Source organism: Scyliorhinus torazame, chromosome 1 (genome assembly GCF_047496885.1).
Source record: "Scyliorhinus torazame isolate Kashiwa2021f chromosome 1, sScyTor2.1, whole genome shotgun sequence".
NCBI lineage: Eukaryota > Metazoa > Chordata > Chondrichthyes > Carcharhiniformes > Scyliorhinidae > Scyliorhinus > Scyliorhinus torazame.
Window position 1 is genome coordinate 87,395,634 of NC_092707.1, and position 27,959 is coordinate 87,423,592.

Here is a 27,959-nt window from a genome sequence, read left to right on the forward strand (position 1 = left end):
GGAGCGGCGCCGGGTGCTGATCCGTTTCAGATGCTCTGGCCCCCAGCTGGATGGAGGTTCACGTCCCGCGATAGTGAGTGAGAAATAGATAATTAAGACTCATTTGCATCCTCGCGCTGTTGAAGGGCATGAACCTCGATTAAGACCCATTCGTATCCTATTAACAGGCAACATATTCTCCTGGCCCTCGTGATTCTCCTGTCCTCTGGGCCAGGTATCCCGTGGATGGGAATTGGTGCCGGTCCTGACGAAGTGTACCTGACACGGTGGACTCGCGGTGGGCCAAGGGGGTAACTCTGTATTATCCAAAGTCCATCTTAGGGCCAACCCCCACAGAAAATGCAAGACCTGCCCACCCCACCAGACCTCCCCCCGAGACCTCCTAATTAAAGAGACCCCTCTCCCCCCAGTTATGTGGCATAAGAACGTTAGTAAGAAAGGATCTTGGCTCAGAAGATCTGGAAGTAGAATCAGAATGGGTGGAGTTTAGAAATAACATGGTTGAGAAAATGCTGCTGAGAGTACATTATAGGCCTCCAAACAGTAATTATACCATTTGACAGATCATTAAGCAAAATATAATTGGAACTTGTAACAAAGGCAATGTCATAATTGTGGGGGAATTTAATCTTCATAGACACTGGACAAATAAAATTAAGATGAATTTGTACAATGCTCTCGCAACAGTATCCTGACACAATAGATTTGCAGAGCTAACTACGCATAAAGCAAATCGAAACTTAGTAAAATGGGGATGCTGGAAATCTGAACTAAAAACAGAAAATGCTGGAAATACTCAACAAGTCATGCAGCATCAAAGGGACACGGCTAATTTAGACCTAGGATTGTGAAAGAGGCAGGTTTAATTAGTTTTCTTAGAGTAAAAGATCCTCTGGGAAAGTGATCACATTACAACTGAATTCCGTGCTAAGTTTGAAAGCAAGACACTCCAGTCCCAAACGAGAAACGTAATTTTTTTTTATTACGGCATATATATATACATCAAAGAACCAAAATCAAAAGGAGAACAAACAGGAAATTGGATAACAGGTAAATAACCAAATCTCCCGCGTCCCACCCTCACTGCTGTTAGCCTCCACCTACTCTACCTCCTTTTTTAACCCCAAAGCCCCCACCTTCCCCCTCCCCCTGCTGACTTCCTAACTATCCTTGAAGAAGTCGATAAACGCTTTCCATCTCCAGACAAACCCCTCCACAGTCTCAAGGTGATCTGGATTTTTTTCCAGCCTAAGGAATTCTGCGAGGTCGCTTACCCATAACCCCGCTTTCAGCGCCTCCGGGTCCCTCCATTCCAACAGGATCCATCTCCGGGCTACCAGAGAGGCAAAGGCCAAAACATTGGCCTGTCTCACCCCCCTAAACTCCCGGGGCTTCCTACACTCCAAAAATTGCAACTTCTGGACTCGTGACCACCTTCACCCTCAGCACCTCAGACATCACGTCAGCGAATCCCCGCCAGAATCTCCTCAGCTTCAGACAGGCCCAAAACATGTGGACATGGTTCGCGGGCCCCCGCGCACCACCCACACCTATCCTCCACCCACTCAAAAAACCTACTCATTCTGACCACCATCATATGTGCCCTGTGGACTACTTTAAATTAAATTAGGCTAAGCCTGGCACACAAAGAGAATGCATTCACCCTCCTCAAAGCCTCCTCCCATAACTCAGCCTCCAGAATCCCCCGCTCTTCCTCCCACTTCCGCTTAATTTCTATTGGGGTGCCCTCCCAGTCCATTAATTCTTTGTATATATCCGACACCCTGCCCTTACCAATCCCTGTTTTCGACACCATCTTGTCCTGGAACCCCGTGGGCGGCAGGCCAGGAAAGGATGACACCTACTTCCTCGCATAGTCCCGCATCTGTAAGTACCAGAGCCCATTCCCGCTGGGCAATCCATAATCCTCGACCAAGCTCAAAAAGCTGCCCCTGACAAATAGGTCTCGAAACCGCTCAAACCCCACCCGCCGCCACCCCCGGAACCCGCATCTAGACCCCTGGAGCAAACCTGTGATTCCCGCTGATCGGTGCCCACAACAAGGCACCCTCCAGCGTCAGGTGCTGCCGCCACTGTCCCCACACCCTCAGGGCCACCACTACCACCGGACTTGTGGAGTACCTGGCCGGCGAGAGCGACAGAAGCGCCGTCAACAGTGCCCCCAAACACGTATACCTGCAAGAGGCGGCCTCCATCCGCTCCCACACCGACCCTCCCCCACTACCTACTTCCTGAACGTGGCTATATTTAATATTCCGTAATAGTTCATCACATTTGGCAAGGCCAGCCACGCCCCCCGCCCGCTCCAGAAGCACCTTCATCACCCGCGAGGCTTTCCCCGCCCACACAAACCCCGAGATCAATGTACTAATCTTCCAAAAGAAGGCCTTTGAAATAAAAATCGGAAGGTTCTGGAACACAAATAGAAACTTTGGGTGTGACGTCATCTTCACGGACTGCACCGGCCCGTCAACGACTATGGGAGCACATCCCACCTCTTAAAATCCCCCTTTATCTGCTCAACCAACCGCGCCAGATTCTATTTATGACGCTGCCCCTATCCCCGCGCCACGTGGATGCCCAGGTACCTGAAACCCGCCCCACACCCTTAAACGGCAGTTCACCCAACCTCCTCCTGCCCCCTCGCCTGGATCGGGAAGACCTCACTCTTCCCCATGTTTAATTTATACCCAGAAAACCACCAAATTCAGAATTCCACCAAAATGACCCCCAATGCTTTCCCTTGGGTCTGATATATAAAGCAACAGGTCGTCCGCATATAGCAAGACCTTGTGCCCCCTCCCTCCTCCCGCACTGTGCCATTCCAAGCGCTTGACACTCTCAGCCCTATTGGCAGTGGCTCTATCACTAAGGCAAAGAGCAATGGGGAGAGTGGACATCTCTGCCTCATCCCACGATGTAACCTGAAGTACCCCGAACTCACCCGGTTCGTCGTTCCACCCGGTGTCTGATACAACAACCGGATCCAATCCACGAACCCCAGCCCGAACCCGAACCGCCTCCGTACCTTCCGCAGATATTCCCATTCAAAGACCTCCTTCTCTTCCATAGCGACAGCCACCTCCACATTCCATCCCTCCCAGGGCATCATTATAACGTTCAACAGACACTTAACGTTAGCTGACATTTGCCTCCCCTTTACAAACCCCGTCTGATCTTCCCCTATTACCCCGGCACACAGACCTCAATCCGCGAGGCAAGATCTTAGCCAACAACTTGGCGTATACATTCAGCACTGTTATCGGGTGGTAGGACCCACACTGCTCCGGGTCTTTATTCGTCTTCAGAATTAAAGATATTGAGGCCTGCGATAACATGGGGGGGAGCTCCCCCTTCTCCCTTGCCTCATTCAATGCCCTTACCAGCAGGGGCCCCAGGTCGCCCACAAAATCTTTCATAAAGTTCTACCGGTAAACCATCTGGGCCCGGGGCCTTCCCTGCCTGCATCGCCCCCATACCCTCAAATACCTCCACACCCTCCATCACCTCCACTAGTCCAATGGGTGCTCCCAACCCCTCTACCAGGCCCTCCTCCTCCTTGGGGAACTGCAACCCTTGCAGAAATCGCCGCATATAAACACCCCCTAATCACTGCCTTGAGTGCCTCTCACAACGTGGCGGCTGAGACCTCACCTATATCATTTAGTTCCACATACCCTCGAATGGCGGCCCTCACCTGCACACACACCTCCTCATCCACTAGCAACCCTACGTCCAGCCTCCACTGCGGGCGCTGGACCTCCCCCCCCCCCCCCCCCCCCCCCCCCCCCCCCCCCCCCCCCAATCCACTTGCAAGTCCACCCAGTGCGGCACGGTGGGTAGCACTGTTGCCTTCACAGCTCCAGGGTCCCAGGTTCGATTCCCGGCTTGGGTCACTGTGCGGAGTCTGCATGTTCTCCCCGTGTCTGCGTGGGTCTCCTCTGGGTGCTCCGGTTTCCTCCCACAGTCCAAAGATGTGCAGGTTAGGTGGATTGGCCATGATAAATTGCCCTTAGTGTTCAAAAAGGTCAGGTGGGGTTACGGGGATAAAGGGGGATAGGGTGGAGGTGTGGGGCTTAAGTGGGGTGCTCTTTCCAAGAGCCGGTGCAGACTCGATGGGCCGAATGGCCTCCTTCTGCACTGTAAATTTTCTGAAATGAACTATGAAAAACCACAATCGCCACGCACCCTGAATCGACCCACCCCCGCCAATAATGTCTTGCCTACCACAAAAAAATACGCCCTGTGCACATGGGAGAAATACAAAAACTCTTTCGCCCTCAGCTTCCCAAACCTCCACAGGTCCGCCCCTACCCCCCATGCGCTCTATGAAACCCCTTCAGCTCCTTCGCCACCGCCAACAGGATGATCTCCCAACCTCGGGCTCGACCAGTCCAATTCCAGATCAATGACCGTGTTAAAATCCTCCTCCCCATAATCAGCCAGTGCGAGTTCAGGTCCGGGATCTTCCCCAGCACTCGCCTCATAAACTCCACATCATCCCAATTTGGGGCATAAACATTTACCAGGACCACTGGCATCCCCTCCAGCTTCCCCCTCACCATCACGAACCTTCCCGCCTGAATCTGCTACTATATTCCCCACCTCAAACACCACCCATTTATTTACCAGCACTGCCACCTCCCGCATCTTCATGTCTAATCTTGAATGGAAGACTTGTCCTACCCACCCTTTTCTTAGCCTTTTCTGATCCCCGATGTTTAAGTGTGTTCTTGTAAAAAAGCCATGCCCACCTTCAAGCTCCTCAAGTGCACAAAACCACACAACTGTTTAACTGGCCCATTCAGCGCCTTCGCATTCCATGTGACTGTTAGACGTTTTAGTTGCTGTGAAATGAAGAGTCTAAAGTTCTTGTTCCTTTTCACCAAACACCATTTATTTCACTTCCACAGCCTCTGCACAAAACTCTTAACAACACACCACCTGACAGAGGCCACCTGAAGCCCCTTTACATATCAGTGTCAATTAATGGATACTTAACATAAATGAGACAACTAATTCTAATGTCTCTTAGCCCATTACTTAACAGTCTCCCCTTCCTTGGAGAAAAAAAAATTAGGTGAAAACAAAATTTCAAGAAACTCAAAAACGCACACATGATGTCGTCCCCCCACTTTTTTTTTTGTTTGGACGAGAAAGAAAAAAAAACTGTCCCAGAAACAAGCGCCCTTCATTAACAATATCCAAAAGTTTCTGTGAACTAGCCCCTCCTTTTGTAAAACAGTCTGACAGTTGATAGCTCCTGTCGACCCATTTAAGTTTTGTTATTTCCCCTCTGTCCAACATCTGCTTCAAACTTGCGATGTCTATCCGTAACCTCTTTTCATTGACACTTTTTGTAGAGTGCACATTTTCCCACAGGGATTTATTGTCAATGTGACAGTCAATAGGTATATTACCCAAATCCCCTAATCCCAAAATTTCTGTCAATATCATACTTATATAAAAAGCCATATCCACCGCCTCTACAAGGCTTAACGTCTCAGCAGCCAAAGTGCTTTTTTCCACTCTCCTTATTTTCTTTGTTTCCCACACAAGTGGGCAACATTTACCATTGTTCTCAAAAGGAAAATGATAAAACCTCCTGCGCTTGAAACCCCATCACGTAAATTTGCATAGGACGCATCACTATAAACTATGAGTTTCAAGTGCTGAAGGTCACCTAAAACCGGGAACTTCAAAACACACTCCTGCATTTTTAGTTTGGCCAATGCTTTATTTGCTCTGATTATGTCTTCCACTTTGGGATCATTCATTTTTGTACTCAACTCTACGACATCAAAACTCACGTCCGGTCTAGTCTGTCTACCTAACTAGTTCAGTTGCCCAATTAAACTTCGCAGTTGCTCTTTTTCTATCTTTGAAACCATTGCGTCTTTTTGTGAAACTCGGCCGCGACTAATTGCTATTGGGGTGATGCTTTCCAAATAAGATTGCTGACGTAAAGTTGCCCCTGACTTAGTCTGTCCAATTTCCAGTCCAATATATTTAAATGCACCGGAAGCCTGACTTCCAACCCTGAATTCTTTCCTCAAACCAGAGATTACAATAGCTTCAAAATCACTAGTCCCTCCCCACAAAAAATCATCGACATGCATCATAAAAATGCCAGAAAGATTTCCTTTATAGTGCCAGTAAAACATTGTAGGGTCTGCTTTCAACTGGCAACAGCCTAACTTTAACAAAACTGACCTTACCGAAAAATACCAGACTCTAGATGCATTATTTAATCCATATACACATTTGTTCAACTCCCAGAGTACCCCTTCTGCTGCTTCTTTAGGAGGACGGAGAAAAATGTCTCTCTGGAGCTGATGTCCCTGCAAAAAGGCAGCTTTTATATCTATAGATTTGCATTCCCATGCCTTTCTGGCTAATAGAGCCAAGAAGATCTTTCCTGCTGTAGGTGAATCTACCCTTAAATCCTGATCTTCTAAGTTTTCTTCAAATCCCCTTGCCACGAGCCTGGCCTTTGCCTTATAAGTTCCATCCGGAAGAACCTTTTCCGTGCAAATCCACCTGTGGGATAGAGCTCTTTGTCCCCTATCCGGTACTTCCGTGTATACCCCAAATTCACTCCAACTATGCAATTCTTGCTGTTTAGCTTCTTTAATAACTTTTTCATCTAATTTATTTGAAGCCACCAAAATCTCATGTGCATGTGGGCTTCTACTCCTATTAGTATTCGTAGTCTTACTCATGTTCCGAGATCTTGACAAACTACGTCTCCTCTCCCGCCTGGTATCTCGTTCTGTACTGCTACTGCTTGATCTTTCCCTTCTGCTGTGTGATGTCCTTTCAATAGTTCTCGACCTTTTCCTGCAGACCTGTCACTATCCGATGTACTATCTGAACTGGCACTGCGTTTCTGCGCCCTCCATTCAAAGAGTACAGGTAACATTTTAACCAGTCAATTCCACACACAGTAGATGTGCAGCCACTGTCCAATGCAGCACAGTTGAAGGATTCTGCAACCAACACCCTCATTACCGGCGTAAAGCTGCTTGTCAATAGGACAATGCCTTCTTTCTGGTCACTATCTTTTTCCTCTTCTGACTCTTCCGTGTCATGTGTCGCTTCAAACACTCTATCATAACGAGTTGGACAGTTGAAAGCATAATGGTATTGAGAGTCACATCGAAAACATCGATTTATCATGCCCCGTGCATTTCTGGGGTTCATCTTCCTATTGTAGGTTCTAACTGGGTTTCTGTCTTCATAATTTCCTTGTCTCGGTCTCCGTCTATAGTCTTGAGCCCTGTTCGTAGCCACACGATTTTACCATCCTGTTACTAGTGTATCTTCCATATTCTGCCTTATTGCAGGCTGACCTATTTGGGTCATCAGAGCCATTGGAATCGAATGTTTCCCCAGAAACTTTTGTAAAGCTTTTGTCATCTGTTCGAATAAGGTATCCTTATCAGTAAACTGAACTCCTGTCAAAACCAGGAGCCTATCCATGTTGCTCACTCTAGCACAGTCAAGTAATTTAAAGGCCAACACAGACTGTGGAAATTCCAGATTGTGTTTCTGCAGCCTTTTATATAGTCTGCCAAATTCCATTATATAGTCTTCCATGGAGATAGCCTCCATTTTCCGGAACTTATCAAAATCCGACCATGCTTCATACGCACTTAACAAGTCATCTTTCTTATAAATCTTATCCATATAATGTAATAAAGTCTCCAGACCTTCTTCGGAGTCTTAACTCTTCCAATTCCAGCTCAGAAAGCACTTTGTTTTGGATTTTACTGCCATATGGTAAAGAAAGAGCCAATGCTATACCTTGTTTTCCCTTTCCCAAAGCAGTTACTTTAGTCGACATAACTACTGCACTTCCCCATTGGTCGTACGATTCCCTTTCAGAAAATAAGGGAGGATAGTCATATCCAGCCATCTTTACCCTGGGTTCAGCCATGTATCTTTTTTTTTCTCCTCACTCACTCCTTGGTTTGATCAGGAAAAGTTACATCTTTCAAACCTTCACATTTGCACAGCAACCATCCTCTGCTACCATTGTTAGACGTTTTAGTTGCTGTGAAATGAAGAGTTCCTTTTCACCAAACACCATTTATTTCACTTCCACAGCCTCTGCACAAAACTCTTAACAACACACCACCTGACAGAGGCCACCTGAAGCCCCTTTACATATCAGTGTCAATTAATGGATACTTAACATAAATGAGACAACTAATTGCAATGTCTCTTAACCCATTACTTAACACCGATTAGTACTCCTTTTGAAAAACGTGAACCTGGCGAAAGGGCTTCTGTAGGGAGCCGAGGTGAGGAGCCATCTTTGCTCACAGGCAAAGAGCCAGGGGGCGCTGGGCTTTCCAATCCCGTGCTCAGCGGAGGGGAGAAGCGACCCTCGACTGGGGATGATGAACCCTTCATAGGGGTGGGCCACCATAGGAGGGTGGGGGAGGAGATGCTGGGGGCGCAACCGGGGTGCAACCACTCACAGCACCATCATGCCAACCCATGGATCATGTGTACCCATTCCGGCGGGCAACCTCTGTCTCTTAACCCATTACTTAACAGTGACCAGCATGACCGAAGGGCACCCTGCCCCCCTCCCCTGCCGATCAACCATACTACTTCTTAGGCCAGTCCCCGGCCTATGCCACGTGACCTTCCAGGCCCACCTTCAGATGTCCAGCGTCACCACTCCCTCCCATGCTACTCCACAGCATCAACACCTTTGTCAACAGCCCCTCTCTCCCCCACCCCCTTCCCCAAAACAGCTACCCCATCCCCCTCTGCTTCACTACCACCTGATCACCCCCCCCCCACTGCGCTCCCATTAACTTACTCGCCCAGCTAGCCTGGCAGACCCCGCCCAAACCACCTAAGCCTCCTACCCCCCACTGCTGATTCCTCCCCCCCCCCCCCTCCGCTCGCACACCTCACAAACAACAATGAAGCAAGAAAAAAGATGCACTCACCCTCAACGCAACAAAACATCTCAACAGAGAAAAGTTCTCCAACAAAGGAGAAAAAAGATACAAGAAAAAAATGACAGGAAAAGCACCCATCTCCTCACACCTCCTCCACAGTTCAATGTCCTCCTTCTCCTGCCAGTCCATTGTCTCTTAAAAACTCCATCGCTTCCTCTGGTGTTCCAAAATAATGTTCTCAGCTATGAAAAGTCATTCAGAGGCGGGCCGGCTACAACATCCCGAACTTCACCTCTTTTTAAAGAGGGCAGCCTTCACCCGATTAAACCCGGCTTTCCTCTTCGCCAGGTACGCGCCCAGGTTCTGGTACACCGGAAGCTTGCTCCCCTCCCAGGTGCACCTCCTCGTCTGCCTCGCCCATCTCAATATCTTCTCCTTGTCCAGGAGCCGGTGAAGAGGCACCACCATCGCCCTTGGTAGATTATTCGCCTGTGGCTTCCTCATCAGCGCCCTGTGCACTTAGTAAACATCCAGGGACCATTCAAAGGCCCCCTCCCCCATCAATGTTTTGCAGCGTCTTGGCTACTTACCAGCGTCCGCCCTGTCATTGCCTTCAGGCATCCCCACAATTCTTAGGTTCTGTCTCCTGGAGTGATTCTCCAGGCTCTCCTCCTTCTCCTTTAACTGCTTCTGAATCTCCCGCATCACCCCTATTTCGGCCACCAAGAAGGCAAGCTGTTCCTCATGCTCCCCCACCGCTTCCAAACTTTCCGAATGGCCTGGCCCTGGGGCTCCAGCCTCTGCTCCGTGTGGTCAATGTTAGCTTTTAACGGTTCCACTGCCTTGGGTAGGTCCTCCTGGATCTCCCTCCTCTGTTGGCTAAACTTTTCATTTCAAATGTCCACCAGTTGCTTCGTCAACCATTAGGCAGGCAGGGCAGACCCTTTGCCCTCCGCCAGCTTGACCTGTGTCACACGAAGATTCTCTTGCTCCAACTGTTCCCTTCTTCTCGACACACTTCTGGTCTGTAGATCCATCCAGCAACCCCACCAGTGGAATCAAACTTTTCTCCAGTCACCCCTGCACCTTTGTTCCGCAAAACATCTACCCTACAAACGGGAATAGGTCCGAAAAAACAGCCTCGAATGGGAGCTGCCAAATGTGCGACCACTCGCATCATGGCCGCCACAGGTAGTCCCAAATGAGAAACTCAAAGCCAATTATATAGGTGTGAGGAAGATCTGGCTAAGGTTGATTGGGTAAATAGACTAAAAGGTATAGTGATAAATAAACTGTGGGAAACATTGAAACATTAAAATGAGAAATAATAGAATGAGGGTCAAATTATAAGGAATATAAAAATACATTATAACAGCTGTTAAACATATCTAAAAGGAGGAGAGTAGCTTAAGTAAATGTTGGTCTCTTCATTTGAATGATGGCAGAGATAGGCAAAATTATCATGGAGAATGAGGAATTAGGAAAGATGTTGAACAAATATTTTGTCCCTATTTTCAGTGTAGAAGTCAGAAATAAAATAACAGAAATAAAGGGTAACCATGGGGCTAATAAGAGTGAGTAACCCAAGGGCTGCAACTTGCGATCTCCAGCATCTGGAGGGGTATTCCCAAAGATGGAGGCAGCCCCTACCCCGAATGTTTCCACATAAGATTTGCAAGGCCATTGCCTGGGAAGTGCAAACTTGCTATGGGCAATTGCCATATACTGGGATTTAAAACACAAACTTTGGATTGTTCTTGCTGTCGTACATCAATAGTTACCTGAGAAAGTTAGGATAATTGAAACCCACTTCTACCTTCTGGGCAACGATTGTACAAACTGACATTGGCCCTTCATGGGACTCCCCCCAAACTTGTGAACCCTTGGGGCTCCCCCTATTTGCCTACTATCCACCTATTCCTAGGGGACACCCTCCTCTCTCATGGGACGTTACCCAACCTCCAATTACCCACTCCCCAAGCCTAGCCCGACCTGATACTCACTTTCTCCAACTGCCTGTTGTGTTCTCCCCCCTGCCACCTGCACAAACCTTCCCCCCCCCCCCCGAGACTTGCCAACTCGCCCTGCCTGACCGACCACTGCAGCCCTAAATTGGCTGACTCCGCCCCACGCCATCCCAAAACTGGTCGACTGCCTCCAGTCCTCCGCATCCACCCTCACACTGACCGATTTCCCTCCTCCCCAAAACTATGCAACCCACCAACTGAAACCCCCAGCGATGACCCACCCACACCCAAATTGGCAACAGCCCCCACCCCCATGACCTGCCAACACCCCCCAATCCCTCAACTGGTTAACAGAAAAATTAGCTTCTAAATATGAACTCAAGAGAGACTTGTGTGAACTAAATCAAGGAACACAGAAAGTTAGCATGCGGCTATAGAAAGCAATTAGGATGACAAAGGCATACCTTGCATGTTTGCTAGGGGATTGGAGTACAAGAATAAGGAAGTATTGCTATACTTATATGGGGTTATGGTGAGCCCACACCTGGAGTACTGTGCGCAACTTTGGTTTCCATATTCAAGGAAGGATATATTTGCACTGGAGTACGAACAGCAAATGTTCAATAGATTGGTTCCTGTCCAATGGTGAGAGGCTAAATAAATTGAGCCTGTACTGTCTGGAGTTTAGGAGAATGAGAGCTGATCTCATTGAAGCAGACCGCATTTTGAAGGGGCTTGATAGGATAGATACTGAGAGCTTGTCTCCCCTGACTGGGGATTCTAGGACCTGGGGCAGTCTCAAGATATGGATCAACCATTTGGGATCAAGGTGAGGAGAAATTTCTTCATTCAGTTGGTTGGGAACATTTGGAATAGCTTACGCCAGATATTTGTAAATGCTCCATAATTTAATATATTTAAGGTCGGGATTTTATCACGATCCCAGACCAAACCCCAACAGTGGCTAGGATACTGGATCGAATCACCAATATTTTAGTTTATTTGTAAGGCTGTGTGGAAATAATGATTTGCTCCAGGACTGATTACATGAAAAGATAGGGCTTTGGTATTTCTAAAGCAAAACTTTATTATGAATACAATATATACCTTGCAATTACCCCTAACACGACTACTCAATTTCCCATTAAACAACAAGAAACGAAGTATGGGCTGGAGCAGGGGGAAATATTTAGATACTCGCAGGTTCGAGACTTTGTCAGAGAGGCGATACAGAGCTTCCCAGTAGAGCCGGCTTCCACATTGCTGGAGGAGGTGCTGACGACAGGGGGACTGGAGAAGGGGGTAGTATCGGCAGTTCACGGGGCTATTTTGGAAGAGGAAAAGGTGCCGCTGGAAGGGATCAAGGCAAATTGGGAGGAAGAGTTGGGAGAGAGTATGGAGGAGGGGTTTTGGTGTGAGGTGCTCCGGAGGGTGAATGGCTCCACCTCGTGAGTGAGGTTGGGACTGATACAGCTGAAGGTGGTGTATAGAGCACACCTTACAAGGGCGAGGATGAGCCGGCTCTTTGAGGGGGTAGAAGATGTTTGTGAGCGTTGCGGGGGGGGCACAAACCACGTTCATATGTTTTGGTTCTGTCCAAAGCTGGAGGATTACTGGAAGGAGGTTTTTAGGGTAATCTCTGAAGTGGTGCACGTAAAACTGGACCCGGGTCCTCGGGAGGCCATATTCGGGGTTGGAAACGTGTGCGGAGGCAGATGTTGTCGCCTTCGCCTCGTTGATCGCCCTAAGGCGGATCCTGTTAGGGTGGTGATCAACCTCTCCACCCTGTGCCCTGGCCTGGCCGAGGGACCTGCTGGAATTCTTGACACTTGAGAAGGTCAAATTTGAACTGAGGGGAAGGATGGAGGGTTTTAGCAATTCATGGCCGTTATTCATTATGCACTTTCGAGACTTGGATTACATCGAACATTCGTGTGGGGGGTGGGGGCGGGCTACAAGGGTTGGGGGAGGGGGACTGTCTGTGATAATGGTGACTATGGGTGATTCCTGATTCCTTTTTGTCATTTGTTTATGTTAATATGCGGGCTAATGTTTGGGGGTTTGAAGGAAGGATGGGATTGTTGTTATTGATATGGGGATTGACATTGCATTCATTACTGATTATTGTTTATTGTTGGGTGTAAATTGGAGAGAAAATGTGAAAAAGGAGGAGAATAAAAATATTTAAAAAAAAAACAATCAGAAAAGAAACATGCAGCTCTCAATCTACCTTAAAATTAGCATGGCCTAGAGTTATACTTTCTTCACAGAACGGATTTGGCTCCTGTTAGAACCACTTCAGACTCCGGCTGAATAGCTTCAAAAGGCTGGTGTGTTTCAGCTTCTTGGCGCCAGACAAGACAGCTCTGCTTTAAATTATTACTCTTTTATAACTATCCTACTGTGAGAGAATTGTGGACTCTGTTTCAGGCAGATCAGAATTCACCTAGAATAGAATAGAATCATAGAATCCTTGCCATGCAGAAGGAGGCCATTCAGCCCATTGACCCTCTGAAACAGTACCTTACCAAGGCCCACGCCCCCACCCTATCACCGTAACCAAGTCGCTCCACCTAACCTTTTGGACACTTAAGGGACAATTTTAGCATGGCCAATCCACCTAACGTGCACATCTCTCTCCCAAAGCTTCTCCAAAACTAGCTGCCTCTCTGCATTCCTGGACTCCACCCAGCAATGACAAAGATCGGTCAATGCGATACAGTTATCTCCGTCCCTGGTGTGGCACAGCCCGCCGGCAACGGAATTCTCTGCCCGCCAGCCAGCCAATGGGGTTCCCCATTGTGGGTAGCCCCACGCCGTCAGGAAATCCCCGGGCGTGGGTGCGCTGCTGGCACAACGAAGAATCACGTCAGCGGAGAATTCAGCCCCTCATCTCCCCAAGCTGAAAAACAATCTCTGCAGGCTGCAAAGCATATTAACTCCCCATTGACCTCCTCAGTCAAACCACATTCCTGTGGTCAGTTTCACCTGCTGTTTCCTAGAAGATCCCAGGCCTTTGCAAAGCAAAATGCTTTTTTAATAACATGACTACTGCAGTGAAACACACTACAACACCAGGCTTTTAACCCTTAAATTGCCCCAATATTTAGAAGCCAATATTCCTAAAATCCTCCATTCGTCACATTAGACAAATCTTTTCTCTCTCAAGGAAATTTGGAAATCTCTCCCCTAAGAATATTTGAGACTGAGGGAGTGGAAAGTAGGTCAATCAAACATGTTAAAGCTGTGAATGATGGATATTTTGTAACCTGAGGGTATTAAGAGTTACAGAACCAAAATATGTGAATTAAATTAATGTGAATAAATATGTGAATTTAATCTATGGAATTCCTTGCCCAGTGAAGCAATAGAGGCTCCTTCATTAAATGTTTTCAAGATAAAGATAGATAGTTTTTTGAAGAATAAATGGATTAAGGGTTATGGTGTTCGGGCCGGAAAGTGGAGCTTAGTCCACAAAAGATCAGCCATGATCTCATTGAATGGTGGAGCAGGCTCGAGGGGCCAGATGGCCTACTCCTGCTCCTAGTTCTTATGTTCTTATGTTTATGATTAATTGATTAGCATATCGAGCTCAAGGAACTGAATGTGCATTCTGATTTGTATGTTCCAAGCCAAAACTAGAAGTAGGCTATTAGATCTCTCCCTTTGGCATGGATGCACCGAGACCATTTCTACAAGACTACTACTTCTCAACTGATACCCTCTAAAATTCAGTTGTGGCCAGATAAAAATATCTAGTATTTTCCTGGATGTTGCTGTATCCTCTTGACAATGTGGGGAGATACTGTATTCAAATATTCAAGGTATTGTCCATGGAGAAAAGTTGGATTGGGATAGAATTGGGAGACAAATTATACAGGATGTTCACTAGCAATATGTAACGAGAGCTAGTGGAGCATATAGGTTTTTGATTATGTAGGAGATTTGTTGAGGCCATCTATTGGTGTAAATGCTGAATTGTGTCTGTTTCTGATTGGTTGCCAATAGCATCATGCATTCTGTTTTGATAGCATTAAAGAAATTACGCGGCGATGTTGACCTCACCACGGAAATGGATGAACTGCTGGAGGAACAAACTGCACTCAAAAGTCAAAGTTCAAAGGGATTGTGGGACCTATTCCAAGACCGCTCCGTCCGGTGGCAGTTGCTCATCATATTGGTGCTGGGCAGTGCGATACAGTTATGTGGGAACGACATTGTAAGTAGGACTAACATCCACTGGATACTTTGCACCTGGAAATATGAAAAGCAAGTCTTAGACTTGACTTTTCTGGTCCCTTGTGGGATAATAAGAACAATTCACCCACCGGATCTGGTCCATCGTAATTTATTTCTCTCCAGCCCAGGCGGTGTCCAGCTCATGAAGATCCTCCCCAAATGTATTTTGCCAGCCCCCGTCACCTCCTTCCGTCTGGTGGTCATCATTCTACTGTTACTTTGGTGGGATGGAAATCCGGGAGGTGAAACATGTGTCCTGCCAGCCACATTGTAATGTCCCGCAGGCGCCTCTGACCAGTCAGCTGTCGTACTTTTTCATTGGTAATGCTGTCTGTCCATACGATGCCCAGGATTTCACATATGCAGCACTGCTAATGTAAACCTTCACTCAAATGTGTTGTGAAAGGCATTAGTATCCAAGCCTTAATGGTTCCAATCCTCTGCTGAGCTTCACCCTTATGGCAGCATTTCATCATACATTTTGGTCGACGAATGCAGAGAGGCAATTCAAATTAAATTACGCCATTTTAAAGGGGGTGCAGGAGCAGAGACCAAGAGGCTCATTTATATAAATCATTGAAGGTTGCAAGTTGTTAAGGATATTTTAAAAAATAATGGATGCATGACTTTATAAACAGAGGCATACAAAGCAAAAGCAAGGAAATTGTTGTAATCTGTTATAAATGATAAATCAGGCTTTCGCTGCACATTATCCCATTTGTGGCGCCACACTTCAGGAAACATGTCAAAACCTTGGAGATGGCGCAGAGGATATTTATCAGAATGGTATCAGGATGAGGGACTTCAATTATGTAGAAAGGCTAGACAAGCTCAGATTCGTTAGACTAGATAGAGAAAAACTGTTTCTGCTAGTAAGAAACTGGAGGATATAGATTAAAAACAATTGTCAAAGAATCCACAGGTGAAATTAGGAAAACCTTTTTATGTAGTGAGTTGATATGACCTGCAACTATATATATATATATATATGCACCGTGGAGACAATAACCTGGTGCTTTGCTTGTGCACAAAATGGCCTCCTACACAAACAGATTAACCTTATTCAATATTGCATGATCAGCTCGTTTACATGCTGTTGCGCATGATGTGTTGGGACTAGCAGCATTACCAGTATCCAGTAAAGAGCTGTCCATTGTGCACCAGACAATTTCCTGTCATGGTGTTGGAGGAGGACCCGTACGAAGCAGGAGGGCAGGAACCAGACAGAGCACAGGAGTTACTTTTTTTATATTACTTGGGAACTCACTCTTCAGCACTCTTTCTAGATATGCCTTGTGCTGCTCAGTCGCTCCACCTGAGTTAACCATCTAATTAATGCAGAATTATATTGGTGAATAGTCTCTGCACACAATTGTCCAGGAAGCAAAGCCTGTCATAACATTGGAATTGATTTTGTTGTAGCCGACATTTAATGGTGTCTCGATTAGGCTTGTTTGTGCATGGTTAAGTTTCTTGTGTGGTTCACTAATGTGGTTGTGGAGGGTTTCAACTAAATTGGTAGGGTGTGGGCACCAGTATATAGAAATAGAAAAAAAGACTAAGGCATAAAAGGTGAATGTTGGACAGTACTAGAGAAGCAAATAGTACCATATTAGATAGGAGATGCATGTATGTAAATGCACAAAGTGTGATGTAAAGGTTGGTGAGCATAAAGCACAAATATCAGTTAATGACAATTAAGGGAATGTGATTTATTAAATGGTGATGGATTAGGCACTTCAAGATATAGAAGGAAAATGGAGGTGGGGTGGCAGTACTGATCAGAGAAGATAGTGCAGTGTTGCATAGAGATGTTCTTTAGAGCGTTAGGAGAGAGCTCATTTAGTTAGAGTCAAGAAGCAAAAAGGGCAAGGTAACTGCTTGAGATATTCTATGGACCTTCGAAAATGTGGGCAAGTGGACTAGCTTAGTGATAGAAACAGGGCGGCATGGAGAAGCTGGGCCGAAGGGCCTGTTTCCAAGCTGTAAATATCTATGACTCTATAGTGAAAGAGAAATAGAGGAACAACTCTGCAAGGAAATAGAGAGAGATATGAAAACCTATAATGCAGTGAAACTGGAGGACTTTAATGACCAAATATTGATCGGTATAATGTTAGAGTAAAAGCTAAGGAGGAGAATGTATTTCTGAAATGTGTTCAGAGAACTTGCTTAATCAGTATATTCTCAGACTAACTAGAAAGGATTTGATTTGATTTATTGTCACATGTACCGAAGTACAGTGAAAAGTATTTTTCTGCAGCTGAGGGAACATACACAGTACGTACATAGTAGACAAAAAGAATAATCAACAGAGTACATTGACAAATGGTACATCAACAACTAGTGATTTGTTACAGAGCGAAATTACATACGAGGTGGAAAATAGTTTTAGGAGGTCAGAACGGTGATAGGAGATAAAAGAAAGGGTTCTGCGGAGAGAGCTCGCAGAGAGTCGCCATGCTCCGGCGCCATCTTGGATATTGGAGGCATGGCTAGATCTGCTGCTTGGAAATGAGGTAAGCCAAGTGGTCTGTGGGGTAACCTTTAGATAAGAGTGATCATTGTATCATAGACTTGAGATTATTGAAGGAGAAGAGCAAGGACCAATCTAACGTGGAACTTCTAAATTGGAAGGCTAATTTAAATACGATGAGAAGGGACCTAGTTATTGTAAAACAGAACCGGCGATTGCCAGGAAAAACTGTAATGGAACAATTGATGATATTTAGGGAAGAGATGATTCATGTACAGACAAAAGGTAAGAGAGCAAAAAACAGAGCTCCTTGGAAAACAAGTGAGGTAGAGACTATGTGAAACAAAAACGGAGGGTATGCTTTGCATGTCAGGTGAATTCTTCAAGTGAGAACCATGTTAAATACAATGGGTTGAGAGGGGAGATGAAGAGCAAAATAAGATTGTCAAAGAGAGAATAGAATAATAGAATGGCAGTCAACATAAAAGGGGATTTAAAAATCAGGCATGAAAATAAGTAAGCATTTAGTAGGAAGTAGATTTGGTTCTATCAGGGATGATCAAAGGATGGGTGACATGTACTTAGAGACACAGGACAAGGCTATAATTCTTAATGAATGACAATATAGACTTAATGGTACAATTCTAATGACTGTGCAACAACAGAGGAACCTGAGGGTGTCTGTGCATCAATCTTTGAAGATGGTAGGACATATTGAGAGAGTAATAGAATGGTTTCAGGATGGTAGGGTTTTAGTTACAAGGTTAGTTTGGAAAGGCTGGCATTGTCCTCCTTGGAACAAAGGCGATTGAGAGAAGATTTGATCAAGATGCCCAAGATTATGACAAATTAGTTAATTGTACATAGATGTGGAGACATGGATAGATGTAAGATTTTGGGCAAGAGTTGCAAGGGGCATGTGAGGAAGAACTTGTTTGTGCAGCGAGTGGTAATGACCTGGAACCTGCTGCCCATGAGGGCAATGAAAACGGAAACAACCGATCATTTCAAAATGAAATTGGATGGGCGCTCGGAATAAATAAATATGCAGTGCCATGGGGATCGAGTGGGTGAGTGAGACTGATCGATTACTCTGAGGAGACTGACATGGACTCGATGGGTCTGCAAGCAAATGCAGCTGAGAGAACTAAGTGCAAACCTGAAAGTTTGGTGAGTTGGCGAGTTCAGTGAAGTGGGGAATCGAGGGGTTCATCTATTTTGCTTTCTTTACCTTTCTCATCCTGTACGAATTGGTTCTTAACTGTACTACATAGAAGGGAGCTAGCTACTGTTCTATTATATTCCTAAGGTTTAAAATAGTATACAAATTGGTGGTAAAGTTAACAAAATATTTCAACAAGCTAATGAATAAGTGCAAAATATAATTATGTAACTAATCAAAATACATTAAGGATGGCAGAACAGGTGATGTGTCTAGGTTGCAGCATGTGGGAGCTCCTGGATGCCATTGTAACCCAGGGAAAACATGTCTGCGGTAATCATTTGTGACTCAAGGAATTTTGGCTCAGGTGATTGAGCTGGAGGCTGAGCTACAGACACTCGTCGCATCAAGTTACCTGGATGCTTTGTACCAGGAGGCAGTCTTTTTTGATTTGGTCAGTTGTCAGGGACAGGAGAGGGTGTTTGGAGTGATGTGTGTAAGGGAACGCAGAGGGCAGGAGTGTCAGCCTCTGCAATTGTCCAACAGATTTGAGGTTATCTCAACTTGTTTGAATGAGAGTGGGGGACTGTAGGGTGGATGAGCAAACTGACCCTGGCACCATGGTATGGAAAGCCATTCAAGTGGGGGAAGCAAAAAGAAATGTCGTTGTAGTAGAGGACTGTAATCAGGGGGATTGACACTGTTCTCTGCAGCAAAGAGCGGGTGTCCAGATGGCTGTGTCACCTGCCCGGTGCCAGGATTTGGGACATCTGCAGTGGGAGGGGGAGGATCCAGTTGCCATAGCCCACATAGTTACCATGCGACATAGGTAGAGTTAGAAAAGTGTGTAGGAGTATGAGGAGCAAGACGCTAAATTAAAAAGCAAAACCACAAAGGTTATAATCTTTGGAATGTTACCTGAACCATGTGCAAATTGCTACAGAGCACATAAAATTAGAGAGATGAATACATGGTTTAAAGACTGGTGTGGAGAAGTCGGTTACAGTTTGTGGGGAACTGGCTCCAGTACTGGGAAAAGTGGGGGATGTATTATTGGTCTACACCTGAAACGTGCTGGCACCAGTGCTCTTGTGAATGTATAACAAGGGAAATAGGGGTTTAAACTAAGCATGCTGGAAAGGGATCAAACGTGGAAAGATTTGGTAGATCAAAGGGCCAAGTTAAAAGAGGAAAATAATAATATAGGAAATGAGGGTCAGAGAATGGTAGGAAGGGACAAAGAGAATAAAATCTAAGAATCCACCAACAATCAAGACTAAAGGCTCTGGACCTGACTACGCATAACATTCATAATAAAGTAAGCAAATTGATAGTGCACATTGAAATAAATGCAACTTATCTGATAGTCATTATGGAGACAGCTACAGGTTGGCTAGGAGTAGGTCCTGAATATTGAGGGGTATATGACATTCACGAAGAATAGGAAAATATGTAAAAATGAGGGGTAGCAGTGTTAATCAAATATAGCATTTATGCAGTAGTTCGAAATGACCTTGGTTCAGGAGATCAGGGGCGAAATTCTCCGGTATCGGCACGATGTCCGCCGACCGGCGCCAAAAACGGCGCAAATCAGTCGGGCATCGCGCTGCCACAAAGGTGCAGAATCCTCCGCATCTTGGGGGCCCAGCCCCAACCTTGAGGGGCTAGGCCAGCACCGGACTAATTTCCGCCCCGACAGCTGGCGGAAAAGGCCTGTGTTGCCCCGCCAGCTGGCGCGGAAATGACATTGCCGGGCGGCGCATGCGCGGGAGCGTTAGCGGCCGCTCACGGCATCCCCACGCATGCGCTGTGGAGGGAGTCTCTTCCGCCTCTGCCATGGTGGAGACCGTGGCGAAGGCGGAAGGAAAAGAGTGTCCCCACGGCACAGGCCCGCCCGCGGATCGGTGGGCCCCGATCGCGGACCAGGCCACCGTGGGGGCAACCCCCGGAGCCAGATCGCCCCGCGCCCCCCCCAGGACCCCGGAGCCCGCCTGCGCCGCCTTGTCCCGCCGGTAACAGAGGTGGTTTAATCCACGCCGGCGGGACAGGCATTCTAGCAGTGGGACTTCGGCCCATCTGGGCTAGAGAATCGCGGGGGGGGGGCCGCCAACCGGCGCGGCGCGATTCCCGCCCCCACAGAATCTCCGGTGCCGGAGAATTCGGCAACCGGCGGGGGCGGGCTTCCCGCCAGCCCCCGGCGATTCTCCGACCCGGCGGGGGGTCGGAGAATCCGGCCCTGGACATAGAATTGGTTTGTGTATTGTAGAGGAATCGTAGGGGAAATAAGTCCCGAGTGGGAGTGGTCTATAGGCCCCTAACGGTAACCACAATGTAGGACAAAGTATACAAGAAGGAATATTGGGCGTTTGTGATAAAGGGTCGGCAATAATCATGGATGACATCAATGTACATATAAACTGGAAAAATCAGGTTGGCAGTAGTAGCCTAGACGAGGAGCTAATAGAAAGCTTTTGAGATAGTTTCTTAGAACAGCATGTTCTGGAACCAACCAGAGAGGGCGACATGGTGGCACATGCGCCAGGGACATGGGTTCAATTCCTGCCTTGGGTGACTGTGGAGTTTGCACGTTCTCTCCGTGTCTGCATAGGTTTCCTCCGGATGATCCGGTTTCCTCCCACAGTCCAAAGTTGTGCAGGTTAGATGGATTGGCCATGATAAATTGCCCCTTATTGACCAAAGATGCGCAGGTTAGGTTCAGGGGATATTTAGATAGGGCCTTGAAGTGGGCTTGGGTGGCGTGCTCATTCAGAGGGTTGGTGCAGACCCGATGGGCCAAATGGCCTACTTCTGTACTATAGGGATTCTATGAGAGCAGGCTATAGTAGACTTACCGGCCATGGTACACCCTAAAAACAGCGCTGCATGGTCGGTAGATGCTGAGAGATCCTTTTTACAGGATCTACCTGGCTCAACACGTCTAACTTGACCTCGAGAGATGTCGCAATGTGAATCCTGCCCTCTGGCAAATCTGAGTATTAGAGTGAGACTAGCTGTCGTTAACCCCCTTGCCTTGGAGAGCTTGGGCGAGCAGTACTGATCTCCACAAACAATGACTTGATGGAACAGCACTGATGGAGGTCTCCCGTGAATCAGATACCCCTAGGTTCTTGCCCTCTGGGGTGGGTGGCACCCTGGCACTGCCAGCCTGGCACCCTGGCAGTGCCAATGTGCCTAGGTGACACTGCCAGCTGGCAGGGGCACTACCAGGGTGCCAGGCTGGCACTGCCAAGATGCCAAGCTGGCATTTGTCAAACCCAGAAGTGCCCTGCATGGATGCAGGGGTGTGCGGGTTGGGGTCGAGGACCCCCTTATAGATGAGTTAGGGTTTGAGGGGGTTTAGGGGTCACGGCAGGGTATGGAGAGATTGGGATGCCATTTAAAAATGGCTTCCCGATCTCTCCCTGCACTGAGGAGTTCCGGTGAGTGGAGCTCCTCATTGCAGAAAACGGAACTAAGTGCGGCCTCGATGGCGCGTTCCCTGTTGAGGTCCTCGAGCTACCCAAAGGGCCGTTCGACAGCTAGGTGTTTCTAGGCGCTCCATAACTGCCAGTAAACAAGCAACAGGACTGTGAGAAGAACTGAAGATGGATCATTTTGGACAAAGGAAGAGAGGACCCGAGACCCAAGCCGGCCAGGATCTCACAACTAAATCTGCTGGAGAGAGCTTCGCAGGAGAGACCACGGCAAGTTAAAGCAATGCTGGTGTGCTCTGATAAACAGCCCATGCAGAAATGTAACATTGAATGTCAAAGCAAGTGAGATTGTGAGGACCAAGCAGGCTCACCTGTCACATTAAGGGTGAGGGAAAATGGTGGGTCGCGAAGTCCGGGCGGCGTGGATCGCGAAGGTTGGGCAGCGTGGGTCGCGAAGGTCGGCCGGCGGCGCGGGTCGCGAAGGTCGGCCGGCGTGGGTCGTGAAGGTCGGCCCGCGTGGGTCGCGAAGGTCCGGCAGCGTGGGTCGCGAAGGTCGGCTGGCGTGGGTCGCGAAGGTCGGCCGGCATGGGTCGCGAAGGTCGGCCGGCATGGGTCGCAAAGGTCGGCCGGAGTGGTTCGTGAAGGTCGGCCGGCGTGGGTCGCGAAGGTTGGCGGCGTGTGTCACGAAGGCCAGGCAGCATGGGCCGTGAAGGTTGGCCGATGTAGGTTGTGAAGGTCGGCCGGCCTGTGCCGTGAGGGCGACTAGTGGGGGTCGCGAATGTCGGCAGGCTTGGGTCGCGAAGGTCAGCCGGCATGGGTTGTGAAGGCCAAGCAGCATGGGTAGTGAAGGTCGGCCGGTGTAGGTTGCGAAGGTCGGCCGGTATGGATTGCAAAGGGTGGCTGGTGTGGGTGGCGAAGGTTGGCCGGTGTAGGTCGCGAAGGTCGGCCGGCCTGTGTTGTGAAGGTCGGCCGGTGGGGGTCGCGAATGTTGGCTAGCTTAGGGTCGCGAAGGTTGGCGGCGTGTGTCACGAAGGCCAGGCAGCATGGGCCGTGAAGGTTGGCCGATGTAGGTTGTGAAGGTCGGCCGGCCTGTGCCGTGAGGGCGACTAGTGGGGGTCGCGAATGTCGGCAGGCTTGGGTCGCGAAGGTCAGCCGGCATGGGTTGTGAAGGCCAAGCAGCATGGGTAGTGAAGGTCGGCCGGTGTAGGTTGCGAAGGTCGGCCGGTATGGATTGCAAAGGGTGGCTGGTGTGGGTGGCGAAGGTTGGCCGGTGTAGGTCGCGAAGGTCGGCCGGCCTGTGTTGTGAAGGTCGGCCGGTGGGGGTCGCGAATGTTGGCTAGCTTAGGGTCGCGAAGGTTGGCCGGAGTGGGTCGCGAAGTTCGACCAATGTGGGTCGGTTGGTAAAAACAAATCTCTGGAAAAAAAGTTTGAAATTCACCGACAGAGAAAAGACAGAGAAGCAAGTGCAAAGTTGATTGGCTCAATACAATTCGAAATCACCTGTCACATTAAGGGTGAGGGAAAATGATGGGTCGCGAAGTCCGGGCGGCGTGGATCTCGAAGGTTGGGCAGCGTGGGTCGCGAAGGTCGGCCGGCGACGTGAAGGTCGGTCGGCCGGCGGCGCGAAGAAAAATACAGAAAAGGGAAAGAAAGATTGAATTTAGTGAGAAGGGAGACAGAAGGAAAAGTAGATTTCTTCTTTTTAAAATAAATTTAGAGTACCCAATAATTTTTTTTTCCAATTAAGGGGCAATTTAGCGTGGCCAATTCACCTAACCTGTACATCTTTGGGTTATGGGGATGAAACCCACGCAGGCATGGGGAGAATGTGCAAACTCCACACAATCAGTGACCCAGGGCCTGGATCGAACCCTGGGCAACAGCACCGTAGGCAGCAGTGCTAACCACTGCCGGCCCAGAAAAGTAGATTTCTAAAAAAAAATTAGAATCTAACATTTAGAAAATCTCCAACAAAAATCAATGCTTAAAGGAATGAGGAAAATAATTAATTTTGAGTGCCTTGAAGTTTGATTGACAGTAATTAACAGTTATCAGTTTTAAAAGGTGTTGCCAATTTAATGGAATACTATCCCACTAGCGTCACCAATAATGTTGCTCTTTAGTCATCAATATGATACTGAGGCTCTTTTATGATATCTGATGTTATGGCCCAACAGCGTCGGCAATACTGTGGGTGTTTCTGTTTCTCTTACTGAACCACAAGGCTTTCCCGTATATCGGTCAAATGACCACACAACCAGTTAGTCAGTTCAAGTTCAAAGATGGTTTATTTACACACAAGGGTTACTTCGACATGCAAGCTCAATACACTACGAGTTAAACTACAATAACCTATCAACTACAATAACTTATACTTAACTTCAGGCGACTGACACTGTGCAAATGGATGAGGCCTTTATCTTGCTCATGTGGCTGGTTTGAAGAAGTGGCTCTGTCTCTGCTGGGCTCATCCATCAGGTAGCGATCGTTGGTCTTGAACTTGGCTGTCTGGTTGTTATGCTGCAGTTGGGCTGGCACAGGCCGGATTCAAAGGAGGCTGGCACAGACCAGGTCCAAAAGAGACCAAACACATCTGTGTCCCCTTTTTATCCCTCTGGGATTTCGCGCTCTTTGGGGCGGTCTTTAATCTTGGACCCAATAATTCAACAGGCTTCGATCACTGCCTTTGATTTTGGCCAATAGAGGGGCGGGTGCCTTGATGGCTGGGCGGGTCCTTAGCGGTCATTGACCTTGGCAGCTCTCTGAGTAAAGGGAGTGGCGCCGATCAGTCTGTGGCTGTATCGGTTTCTTGAGTGCAGTCCTATTGTTCTGGAGAAATGGGCCATTAGAATGCAAGCGAGCGGGGGTTTCGATCAGGTCTAGCTATCTGGGTTGCAAATACACACAAGCTCTGTATCTGTCTGAGTCCTGGGTTGGCCACAATTCCCATGGTCTTTTGCAGGTCACCATCTCAGATGGCTACAAAGGATTCTTATGCATGTAGTGGCAAGACATTGTTCCATGACAAGTTTAGTTTGTATCTAGGTATGTATATAGAAAAAATTATGATAGAATATTGGCAGATAGCTAGTATTTACCCTGTGTTTAAAAAAGGAGATAGGGCAAGTCCAGGAACATATCGATCATTTAACTTGATATAACTGATAGCAGAAATATTGGAATCTTTGCTCAGAGATATAATAGAAAAGCATCTAGAAAAAGAAAACATTATTTCAAAAGGGAAGGTCATACTTGTCCATCCCTATTAAATTTTTCAGAAGATGCATCAAAAAGAATAGACAAGGGAGCTTCCGGGTGCGGCGATGACCAGCTGAGTCGCACGTTTCGGCAGCTCCCGGTGGAACGGACTTTTGGGCTCTTAATAGGAGCCCCATCGGCAATTTTTTACGGCAAATAACACTGTGCGGTAATCCAGAAGGGAATTCCCCCTGGACACGGATGGAAAAAAGAGAGGAAAGTAGCCGGATTGCGGTGGATCCTCTGGAGCAGCGGCCAGGAAGGCAGGCACAAAGCAAGATGGCGTCGGAAGGAGGCAGTTTAATATGGGGCCCTGACCAACAAGAGTTCCTGCGGCGTTGCGTAGATGAACTCAAAAAGGAGATGAAGAAGGAGCTGTTGGCCCCCGATATTACAAGCGATTGAGGGGCTAAAGGAGGAGCAAAAGACCCAGGAACAGGAGCTTCGGGTCGTGAAGGCAAAGGCTGCTGAGAATGAGGACGACATACAGGGCCTGGTGGTGAAAACGGAGATCCACGAGGCACAACACAAAAGGTGTGTGGAAAGGCTGGAGGTGCTGGAGAATAATGCGAGGAGGAAGAACCTAAGGATTCTTGGTCTTCCCGAAGGTGCAGAAGGGGCGGACGTCGGGGCATATGTGAGCACGATGCTGCACTCGTTAATGGGATCGGAGGCCCCGACGGGTCCGCTGGAGGTGGAGGGAGCCTATCGGGTTATGGCGCGAAGACCGAGGGCTGGAGAAATTCCTCGAGCAATAGTGGTGAGATTTCTCCGACTATAAGGACAGAGAGATGGTCCTCAGATGGGCAAAGAAAACTCGGAGCAGTAGGTGGGAGAATGCGGTGATCCGCGTATATCAAGATTGGAGTGCGGAGGTGGCGAGAAGGAGGGCAAGCTTTAATCGGGCCAAGGCGGTGTTGCATAAAAGGAAGGTCAAATTCGGAATGCTGCAACCGGCAAGACTGTGGGTCACGCATCTAGGGAAACACCACTACTTCGAAACGGCAGATGAAGCGTGGACATTTATTGTCGAGGAGAAGCTGGAGTGAGCGGGCCAGAAAAAGAACGTTTGGGACAAAAGTGGGGGGGTGAATTTGTGGGATGAAGGGGGGAAAAGGGGGAAGAGAAGACTTCCCAGATTGTTAAACCTGCGACCCTGTAACTTGTCTCTCTTCCCCATGTCGTGGGGGAGGGGGTGAGGGCGGATGAGGAGCTGAGGGTGCCGGCCATTGGGGGCGGGGCCAAAAGGGAAGCGTGGGCTTTGTTCCCGCGCTATGGTAATCATGGCGGGAACAGGGAAGCAGGAAGGAGGCGGCCTCGCACAGTGTGAGCCGAGGTTGGCCAGAGTTTGCTGACTTCTGGGAGCAACATGGGGGGTGCAATTACGCTAGCTTGGGATCTAGCAGGGGGGGTGGGTTAACTGGGTTGCTGCTGCTGGGGAGAAGGGGGAGCTGGTATGGGAGGGGGGGCCGGGGCGGGGGGGGGGGCGCCGCCTGGGGGGGATACAGCTACGTGGGAACCGGGTGAGGAGCTGGATTGAAAAAGGAAATGGCTAGTCGTCAAGGGGGGGGGGGGGTAAAGAGCCCCCCAACCCGGTTGATCACGTGGAATGTGAGAGGGCTGAACGGGCCGATTAAGAGGGCACGGGTACTCGCACACCTAAAGAAACTTAAGGCAGATGTGGTTATGCTTCAGGAGACGCATCTGAAGCTGATAGACCAGGTTAGACTTCGCAAAGGATGGGTGGGGCAGGTGTTTCATTCGGGGCTAGATGCAAAAAACAGGGGGGTGGCCATACTAGTGGGGAAGCGGGTAATGTTTGAGGCAAAGACTATAGTGGCGGATTGTAGGGGCAGATACGTGATGGTGAGTGGCAAACTGCAAGGGGAGGCGGTGGTATTAGTGAACGTGTATGCCCCGAACTGGGATGATGCCGTATGAGGCGTATGTTAGGACGAATCCCGGACCTAGAAGTGGGGAAGTTGGTAATGTGTGGAGACTTTAATACGGTGCTGGACCCAGGGCTGGACAGATCGAGGTCCAGGACCGGAAGGAGGCCGGCTGCAGCTAGGGTGCTTAAGGATTTTATGGAGCAGATGGGAGGAGTAGATCCCTGGAGATTTAGTAGACCTAGGAGTAAGGAGTTTTCGTTTTTCTCCTATGTACACAAAGTATTTTCACGAATAGATTTTTTTGTTTTGGGAAGGGCACTGATCCCAAAGGAGACGGGGACGGAGTACACAGCTATAGCCATCTCGGATCATGCTCCACACTGGGTGGACCTGGAGATAGGGAAGGAAAAACAACAGCTTCCACCCTGGAGAATGGACATGGGATTATTGGCAGATGAGGGTGTGTGTTTAAGGGTGAGGGGGTGTATTGAAAGGTACTTGGAACTTAATGATAATGGGTGGGAGTGGTCTGGGAGGCACTGAAGGCAGTGGTTAGAGGGGAGCTGATATCTATTAGGGCACATAAAGG

The 27,959-nt window shown here is 48.1% G+C and overlaps 1 protein-coding gene across 3 annotated transcripts in view; it reads left to right on the forward strand.

Annotated features, from left to right (window-relative positions):
- Positions 1-27,959, forward strand: part of LOC140409278 (solute carrier family 2, facilitated glucose transporter member 11-like) — a 187,103-nt gene that overhangs the window by 115,770 nt on the left and 43,374 nt on the right. For all 3 annotated transcript variants that reach the window (XM_072497667.1, XM_072497651.1, XM_072497658.1), the window contains one exon: positions 14,941-15,128. In XM_072497667.1, the coding sequence (XP_072353768.1) occupies positions 14,941-15,128 (188 nt within the window). The remainder of the gene's footprint in view (positions 1-14,940; positions 15,129-27,959) is intronic.